At 40.3% G+C, this 10107-nt stretch overlaps 1 protein-coding gene across 1 annotated transcript; it reads right to left on the reverse strand.

Annotated features, from left to right (window-relative positions):
• Positions 1-517: 517 nt before the first annotated feature.
• cnga4 (cyclic nucleotide gated channel subunit alpha 4) lies at positions 518-9404 on the reverse strand. Its single transcript, XM_088601385.1, has 5 exons — positions 9181-9404; positions 8844-8945; positions 7865-7971; positions 5175-6170; positions 518-3746 (listed from the first exon to the last, which is right to left on the reverse strand). Exons 1-5 carry the CDS (start codon positions 9297-9299, stop codon positions 3046-3048), a joined length of 2025 nt encoding a protein of 674 aa, XP_088457511.1. The 5' UTR covers positions 9300-9404; the 3' UTR covers positions 518-3045.
• Between the last annotated feature and the right edge of the window lie 703 nt (positions 9405-10107).

Raw genomic sequence — 10107 nt, forward strand, 5'->3', positions numbered from 1 at the left:
ACACAAACCTTTGAACACCGATCTGTGAACACAGAACCATTCATACAAACCAATGCACACAGACCAGTGCTCAGCAGCTGCTCAGTGTCCAGAAAACTGGAGCATCAAGGTAGAAAAACTCATCTCTCTGGTTGGTTCCAGGAGTCTCAGTCTTTTCATTTGAAGAACTTCTCAGCTTCTGAAGTCATTCTCAGCTGTTTTCCTTAAGTCTTAACTGAAGTAATAACATACGTATTCAGACTTTTTCACTGATTGTCTGCTCAAAAATAGAAATTGCATGTTTTAGAGGAGATGTTTGGACCACAGGACATGTTCAGACATTGTACTTTGTACATTTACAGACACTGTACTTTAGGGAATATTAGAAGTAAAAGAGATAGAAATAGTTTGTTTTTTTAGAAGGAATATACATTACCAAAAAAGAAGTTTCACAGTTTATAATTTTATTGGACATCATTTTTTTATTATTGTTACATAATTTCACATATTATTGTTATATTATATGCTATGTGAATTGTACTATATGAGATACTTAAATAAGTGCTAGTCAAAACTGAGAGAGAGCACTGTATGTTTAAAAACATGTACTGTAACTACTTAAAGGTTATTAAAGGATCTGCTACATCGATCAGCTAGAGCAAACTGAACAATTTAAACAATTAAAATATACTTGTAAAACAAAAGCACAGAAAGGTTATGTTTATCAGACTCTCTCTAAAAAAGAGATCTCACGTCATCTTTCTCCACTCACTCCAGTAGGTCTATAAAGGGGACCCAGAATGCTCAGGGCTCATTCCTGCACTAGGACTGTAACTAGTTTAGCCTTTGTCAGTGTTCCAAGCATCTACGTTGTCACAAGTTCCATATTTGTCCTGGTTTGCCTGAGAACATTCTGAGAACAGACTGAAACTTCTTCCCACCAAAAGAAGTATTGTATCAGTCTGTTACAGGCCCAAGCCAAACCATTTACTGTACATGTGAAAAGTGTAAGTAAAATTAGTTAGATTTTACTTAGATTTGAACAATTTACTCAACTTCTGTTTATGAGAAAAGCACTGTATATGTAATTACCACCATTAGGTGATGCTAACGTTTATAGCATTACATAAAATCACAATCCAGTTTTTTTAACACTTTAACAACATTTTTCATAGCAGACCCTGAGAAAATATTTTCTGTTAAGTCTCTTTGACTTCATTTTATGTTGGGAAATTGTAAAATAGATTAAAACAACCATGAAAGAGAGTGCAGATCTTTATTTTCCCTTCACAGTATCTTAAGAAAGCCTGCAGACTGAGCAAGAGCTGCAGAGAGCTGGAGATTTTCAGCAGTGCAATATGTTCAATTTCATAAACAAACCTCACTCTCACCCCTAAACCGTTCCTTAACAGATAGCTTTGTTGCCATGATCAAGCAACGAACATGAGCCACAACCTTTTCGTAGGTTGCAAGACACATACATTTATTAAAAATCTTGGTATATGTCTCCACCTAGTGTTCTGTTGGTGTTGTGGATTTTGTATTTTAATAGTGTTCTTATTAAGCGAATTGTGTTCCAGTTTTGCTCTTTTTATTTAAATGATAAAGACTTTCTCGAAGAATCAGTGGATCAAAGATGTGCTGTTCACGCATATCACAGCCAAGCAATCTAATTTAATCTGGCAGGAAGATATTACAGCCAAACACAGAGTGTCAAAGGCAGGCCTCGAGCTGGGAGACCATGAGTCACGACACCTCCCAAAGATTGACACATCATCTTGCTCCATCTTCATGATTATTTTCTAACTGCCAGCTCCACTGCAGCAGAAACCTCAGGTCATAACACTGAGCGTATCGGCACTCCAGCTGTGAGGAGGCAGATAAAAGCAACAAAATTTGACAGGCCAGGCAATCCTACATGGGTCATCTGTGGTTTTGTTTCTAAAATCTAACAGTCATTTTCTTAGAATAATTATTGATAATAATGTGGAAAATGAAAAATGTATTGTCATTACACTGAACAACACCAGAAAAATCAATTGCAATTTCATATTTCAAATATTAAACTTTACATCTTGCTTAGGCTTCTTAAACATATTCACAATATATTCAAAAGAATACTTTTTTATACTGTGTTGCATTATCGTGCTGTTTTGCTCACAATGTTTTTTCTTGAAGTGGCATCGACCGGTCTATAGTGCTTAACCTGTGCTTTAAATGAGTGCTTTGATGCAGAAAGACATCTTTTGGTGTGACAGGTTGCATTGGATAGATTGCAATGACAAGGAGGCAACCACTAGAGGAAGCCAAAGTATCAGTGGAAAATTGTCTGCTGACTGAGACTGTCACACAATCCATTCCTTCATTAATTCTTCATCTCCCTCTCTGGCGAGTTCTATATTGGTATCGCACCATGGAGTTTAAACTCCTACAGTACCTCCTCCACTTCCTCAATGCCCACTCATGACTTCATTGATATAACTTTAGAAACCCTGTCCTTTCTTTTGAAAGAGAAGAGTAGAAAAACCTAGCACTATCACAATTTTCTGAAAAATGCATCCCAATACAAGCAACATTTTTAGATGACAAAACTTGTTTCCCTGTGTCTCTTTCAATGTGAAATATCTAAAATAAATCAATAAAAAGAATTCACTATCATCAGGAAACACTGTTATGATTGCTGACAACATAGATGGGAGATGATCATCAATGATCTATTAAGGCTGATTATTAAGAGGTGAACTGTTGTGTTAACAGAGAAGAGAACAGGAACTAATTCAGTTTTTGTGACTGTATTTTTCTGGTTTTAATTGCACTGTAATCTCAAGCCAACTTTTAGGTTTAGGATTTTCACCCTAGTAACATCCACAATAATACCTTAATCTTGAAAATGAAAGCATACATTACAATTCTGAGATGCCCACCTATGGTTTTAAATAATTATTCCAAAGTACATTTCTTAATACCTGAACCTGAATGCAGATCTCCATAGACTGGATAGCTGAAGTATTCTACACAGACACTTAGACACGTTAGACACAGCTGAAAACTCGATAATCAATACTTTCACCTCTCTCCTTCCTCACCACCTTCTTGTCTCACTTTCCCAACCATCTCCATATTCCCTGCTCTACCTCCTTGCTCAGGTTCACTGCTTTTCTCCTTTTCTGCTGACTTGCCAGACTCTTCCCCTCCTGGTCCCCCTTCACCCCCTCCTCTCTCTACACTGACATCATTTTTACTTCCTTCTTCCCCCTTGCTGTATTTTTCTTCTTCCTGCTCATTTTCACTGAGTTGTGGATTCCCTCCTGCCACCTGTTTTGCACTCCCTTCCCTCTTCATCTCTTCCTGCTCCTCCTCATTGTTGTCATTGTCTCCCCTGTCTTCCTCCATATCCCCCTCCCCCTCTCCTGGCTCCCACAGCTCGGTCTCCTTCTCCAGCTGGTCGATACGGGCCTTTAACTTGTGTGCATTGGACTCCAGCTCCGCCATCAGCCTGGCCAGCTTGGTCTGCATATCATCCAGGTTGTCCTCAATGCGGTCCACCCTTTTCTTCATCACCTTTTCCTTGCTCTCCGCATTGGCTGCACTATTTTCCTCCAGCATTCCCATTTTCATCAGGATCTGCCGGCCTTTCTCCTCCAGCAACCGCTTGGCATCAGGGAAGTCAGTTAAAACCCCTGTCAGATCTTCTTTGGACAGTGAGAACAGGTCTGAGTGCCCAATGCTCCTGATGTTAGCTGTCCTCCTGTTTCCAGACTTATTGCCTGTATTGGAAATTATAAAGGCAGCTGTAATGTATTAGGATATGTGTTTGAAAGCAGTGCTTCTAGATGCATTACAGTATTTTGGCCCCATGGCATTTCCTTAGTATGACAACAAAGAACACTAGCTCTGCTGTGCAAGGTGAAGGGTAACGTTATTTAAAAACTATTACCTTGCAACTCTGCCAGCTCTGCATCTTAAACCATAAATACCTGTGCTTGTACAAAATACATGTGAAATATCAAGGTTACAAATAAACAGAATCTAATCTTAAATGACAAAATAGTGATATAAACATACTGTATTTATATGTTCTTATTTTCTAAAAAAGCACTGGTGATAAAATAATCAATTTATTAATTATAATATTTTAAGCACAACTTCACACTACACACAATAGTTACAAAAAATAAAGCTATTGACAATATATGCATTCCAGAGGCGTACAGCACTTCCTACTGAGCTAGAAACCCAGAACTCTAACCCTGTAATCTAAATACACTATGAAAAACCTAATATGGCCAAAAATACTAAAAATAATCATCCAACCCAAATAATCGTATCCTAAAAGAAATAATTCTCCCTTCCTACAACATGGTTGTCCAGAAACAAATGAGTATCAATCTCTCTCCTCTAAAAATGAATAAAAAACTAGGAAAGAACGTTTTTAGCCTGAGGATTCCATAATATAGGAAATTTCGTATCATAAAAAAAGATAGCAAGATGTTTATAATAATGTTCAGATTACTTAGCGTGAATATGGTCTCCAAGACTGATCAGAGCAAGGTTGTCTCACATGGTATAAACTTAGAGGAAGTGGGGGGAGATGGTGTTCCTTCTTCCCTCTCCGTCTCTGTGCCTTCTGACTCTGTATTAATGCTGTACTGCACTACTTAATAATTATAACTACACGATTAGCTGAATTTAAAAACTAATATGCTTATCTATAAAATGCCAAAGAAATATATATATTTTTTTAAATTACCACTATTGTTGGAACATTCCCTATGAGACGTAAAACCGAGGTCCTGACTCTCTGTAGTAATTAAAAATCTCAGGGTGTTTCTCGAAAAGAGTAGGGGTGTAACCCCGGCATCCTGGCCAAATTTCCCATGCCTCCTAATAATCCCCCTCGATGAATTGGCTATATTACTTTGTTCTCCCCCTCCCCCTTTCACTCCGACGGCAGGCGGAGCGATGCGCCGGTTGGAGTATTCTCGGTCACAGTTAATGGCAACGTCAGCTCAAAGATTTGGTTCAAACCACCAAATGGAGACTGGTGTGCCGACAAGCGGACTCTGCTGATGCGGGATTAACGCTAGGAAAGAGAGAGTTGGAACATTCCCGATTCCTGTATAGCAAACCTTCTGGTCTCTTCCCTTGGTTTTAAATAAGAAACTACCCAAAATATTCAGTTCATTTTATTTTACCTTTGATGTTGAGGATGCTAATCTCTCCGAAGAAGTTCCCTTCCCCAAGCACTGCGAACTGCGTGACTCCGTCATCTGCCACCACAGCCAGCTTCCCCTCCTTGATGATGTACATCTCATGACCCACGTCACCTTTCTTGCAGACGTACTCCCCTGGGCTGTAGACCTGGGGCTGCAGCTTCAGCACCAGCTCCTCCAGTAGGCTCTTCTCACAGTTCTGGAAGATGGTCACCTTGCTCAGGGTGCCCAGGTGCACGCTGACAGCAATCTCGGTCCGGAGCCTGTCAGGCAGGTGCCGCATAATCTCGTTCTCACGAGTTATCTTCTTGTTGATGTGGAGGTGCTGGTACCAGTTGTTCACCCGTTGCTTGAGGTCCTTGCTGACACGTTGTGAGCGGAGGTAGCTGTTAACCAGCTCATGGTTTGGGAAGAAGACATTGTCCCGGCTCTGAAGGTTGATGATCACTGTCCCCACATTTCCCACGATGGAGGCAAAAACCAGCACAGCAATGAGCAAATCCATGGTGGCGAAGAGGTACTCCTCCTCCCTCTCAGGCATGGGGTTGTCGCCCACGGTGGTGAAGATCAGTGCTGTGAACCAGAAGCTGTAGAAGTACTGCCGTCGTACAGACTCATACCCAGGGATAGACGTATTGGGGTACACCCAACGGTCTGCCCCAAACCCAATGTAAGAAGACAGGGCAAAGTAGAGGCAGGCATTCCAGTGCATCAACACAAAGATGTAGAGCATCAGCTTGGCGATACGGAAAGTGTTGGGGTAGGAAGTACGTGTCTCCATGCGGTCAAATGCCTCTGAGATTCGGGACGATCGCAGGAAGCGGTTCACGCGCACCATCGGGTAGTTGAGGCCCAGGCGCAGGTACAGTAGGTCTGTTGGGAGGAGGGACAGCACATCGTAGAAGAATTGTGAGGAGGTGAGGTACCTCTTTCTGAGCCGCCTGTGATCAGTGACCAGAATGCCCTGTTCCAGGAACCCTGCAAATGCAAACAGAAACATTGTCACAAACTGTCAGGTCCAGTTATCTTAATTTATGCATATTCATGATTTTAATGGAAATTGATTTTAATGCATACAATGTTACAACATATGAGGTGAGAAGTACTGTATTAATGTAAAAATAAATTAAAAAATCCTGACATCAAATTAAAATCCTAGATAAGATGCCTCCTATGTTCAGGAGTGAAAATGGACAAAGCAGGTAACATGGTCTTTCTGTCCAAGGCAAGCCAGATGGTGAATGAGGAGGCACAATCCTAAAACACAAATATTTATTTACCACAATTAATTACAAGTGAATAAACTACACTTTACAAATTATTTAGAAAGATCTATTAAGGTTCTGTATAGGTTACAAATCTTGAGTCCTGACCCCCTAGAGCACAAATCAGCTTTTACTCATCCCCTCAAAGGTGGACCAACCTTACTGCAAACTAACAAACACACAGGTCTGAGAGGTAACGATGGATTCTACATGACAGAAGTCCTTTCATAGACTGCACCCTAAAACTGCTAATGTCTTGGAAGTGTTTCTGTAAACCACATTTTGTCTCCAAGAGATTCAGGGGTTGCATGGCAAGTAGTAAAAGGAAATAATCTTTCTTCATATACAGTATAAAAACACCGCCTAATTGTACAACTCCCTGCACCTCTACCTCCAAGGGAAGAGGATCATTTTAAATGTATTTTTAAAATACTGATTATTTTGATTGTTGGGAAGGGACAGTTTTTTTTCAGGTGCTGTTTTTACAGTAAAACAGAAGCTTTTGCTTACTCTTAGTTCGATTCTCCTAATTTAGAATTATAAGAATATTTTCTGGCTGGCATGTGAAGCGACTGTAATAACAGCCAACCTGACACTAGGGGTCGTTAAAAGCCTTCTAACACCTGTAGATGGGTTCCATGATTGTTGATATGATTATTAAATGATGAATGGTGAAGCACTAAATTCCACAATCTCAAATGGACCTGATTAGTAGTGGTCTAAAAAAAGCCATGCAGGTGTGTGTGTGTGGAAAGATGAGATTGAAAGGTTTGTTAAGAGGTTTTTTAGTCATAATAAGCATACTTGTAGATGAATGCTGTAATAAAGCCTCCTATACTTTACTTTGTTAGTCATTGAGCATGGCCACTTACTCATTGAATGCAGGTCCTTTGAGCCCTTTGAGGCAAGGGCAAGACTTGTCACAATTCCATTTTGAGCTATTATTTTATTGTTCTTGTAATCAAGGCAAACTATATACTGTATTTGTGCACTAGTGTAAGTTACGTAAACACACCTTCAGCATGCAGAGCCAAGGCAGATACTGCTGCTCACTACACCAAGAACACTCTGGTAGACTTGAACCCTGGGCCTTAGAAAGCCCAGCAGTGATCAGCTGGTGATGCAGCCCAGACCTAAACCAGGGATCTTCAGACTATCAGGACCAAACTGTAAACAACAGCCTCACAAGGTCAGACACTTGGGATAACATTATTTTATCTCAGTTGTCTTATTCCTAATATTGATATTTATTTGTAAAAAATATATTTCTGATTTGTTCTCATAAAGCATCATCATTCCCACTTTGTCTGTTCAGTGTTTTCACTTGGCTGAGTGGTGGGAGAATTCACAGGACTGTACAGACACTAATCAGAAGACTGTTGAAACATGTCTCGAAGTGGAGCGTACCAGTGTGAAACTTGAAAATGACATCAGCTATGTAGAACAGGTCAGATAGGTAATCCAGGGTAAGCCACACAGCCAGGTGGTCATTCTGTACTGCCACGAAGCATGTCCTGTAACAAAACAGAGGAAGTCAGCATTAGGAAATAAGTTACTGTATATAAAAGTATCGAATAAATATCTTAGTATACTAAAATCTTACAACTGCTTTCTTAGCCTCTAGCGACTGACTCATAGAGCGCAAGCAGTCAGGAAACTCCAAAATCCTGCTGCTTCACTACACCATGCACAGATCTGTATGGTATAAAAATGGGCTGCTGCTGTTTCAGAAATCTTACTGCATTTGCTAAAGGAAAAGTCACAAATGCACAGCATTGTAGTTTCCAACCAAAATGCAGCTTCAAATCAAAAACTGCATTTAAAAACAGTGTTCAGTTTTGTGCTTAGTTTTCCAGCATTTCTTGATATATTTCTCCTTTGTTTAAATTTCCTCTTCTTCATCTGTGAGGAAATACCCTTTTAACAATTGTGCCCATGGCTAGAGATCACTGTAGTAGAGGGGTAGAGGGTTCCTGCAGTCAGATGTGAGAGGCCTTTCACAATGCTGGACATTCGAGCCACCATGTGTAAACAGTGTACTTACCTCTGGAGTATGAGTGTTATCCCCTGTTCCATGTCCGTAAAATATAATCTAGCTAAACACCTCCTGACTTCAGGGTTTTCTGCCCAATCCCCTTCACTTTGGTTGAGCTCATACAGCTGTGGCTTTGTTGCCAAAACATAAAATTTGCAAAGTGCGACTGTATATAAGTCGACTGTATAAAGCATCGTCATGGAAGCTCCTAGTTACTGTCTTCTCTGTCAGATTGATTCTAGCACAATCATTTTAAATGTATTTTAAATATTTGCAACCTTTGCAATCATTATACTGTTAATGTAAAAAATGCATTTCCTTCTTATACTGATTAAGCATTTGGTTTCCTACCTGCAAATGATGATAACCCAGTTGTACAACACAGGGATGATCATGACCTGGATCCAGGTGAAATAGACATCACTGGAAGGGTCTACTACCACATCCTTCCAGCTTCTGAGGTAGAAGAGAGAAGCAGGGAAATATATAACCCACACCAAATATACTCAAACAAATTCCTCCTTCACAAATGCTGTTCTGTTAAAATTAGATAGATAGCATGCCTCTAGATGCAAAGAACTCGAACTAGCCTTGCCGGAGAGAAACTGAAAAGACACATATCTTCGTTTGCTGTTGCAAATACAAAGGGCCACACAGCTTTCCCTACACATTTTTGACAAATAAAAACACTAACTTCAGTCGGTGTTTGACTTCAGCTGCCCTCTTTCCATCTTTCTCCTCCTCTTTCTTCATGCCCTCCTTCATCTGTCCACGGTGCCACCTGAGAAGCCCAGACCAGCGATTCATTGTCCCTGCAGTCTTCTCCGCCGAATGTTACTGCTCTGAGCTTCCAGTCTCACGTTTCCACCTGTGTCTTAAAGAGGGCTCTTGCCAGGGTTCCTCAGTGTGGCTATGATCAGTACTCCAATATACTCCCCCATACAGAGCTCTCCTGCCACATACTTCAGATCCTGTTGAGATGGATAAGGCAGAAGCGGTTTCCATGGTTGCAGTTTCTCACCTGGCAGGCAGGTAGTATTCCCTCATGACTTGTGAACTTGTGAGCCAATAGTTGTTTGTGAACTTACCTTGATGTGTGGCTCTGGGGCTCATTAAACTAACCCCAATGTTCTCCTGGGCAAAATAATGATTCCGTGTCACTAAGAAAATGGAAGAGGTTGGTAATAACTGTGGATGAAATGGACTGCATATCCGTGTCCTACCTGTATAGGTTTTAAAATGACAGTTCTTAAAGACAAGATGTTAAATCAAATCTACAAAATACAGTGGCCCAGAATTGGCACGGCATTAAAAACTGCAAGTCTGCAAACAATAACCCAACCTCAAGGGATAATATAATAACCATCCTGTTAGTGAAATACAAGTGATCTGGCACTGTCAACAAATTGTAGTTCATGACTCCCTCTTGTATTACCATAACCCTCACTTTTCAGCTCCTGAAGATTTTGAATTGATATTCACTGAATTGAATTGAATTTCAGTTAAACTGTAAGCCCTCTTCTACATTTGGCCCTACAATATCCTGCATTTCCATGCTGCCCAAGAGTGTTCTGTAACATGGTGCCAGATATAAGTAAAATGTGGCAGCAAAACA

This window comes from Lepisosteus platostomus, chromosome 2, assembly GCF_059453375.1.
Source record: "Lepisosteus platostomus isolate fLepPlt1 chromosome 2, fLepPlt1.hap1, whole genome shotgun sequence".
Lineage (NCBI taxonomy): Eukaryota > Metazoa > Chordata > Actinopteri > Semionotiformes > Lepisosteidae > Lepisosteus > Lepisosteus platostomus.

Bases quoted from the DNA above. Each gene is read 5' to 3' on its own strand.
- cnga4 (XM_088601385.1), bottom strand. From the start codon at position 9,299: ATGAATCGCTGGTCTGGGCTTCTCAGGTGGCACCGTGGACAGATGAAG. The intron at 8,946-9,180 runs GTTTTTATTTGT...CTACCTCAGAAG, and splicing joins AAACACCGACTGAAGTTAGT to CTGGAAGGATGTGGTAGTAG. The intron at 3,747-5,174 runs GTAAAATAAAAT...TTTCCAATACAG, and splicing joins TAGCATCCTCAACATCAAAG to GCAATAAGTCTGGAAACAGG.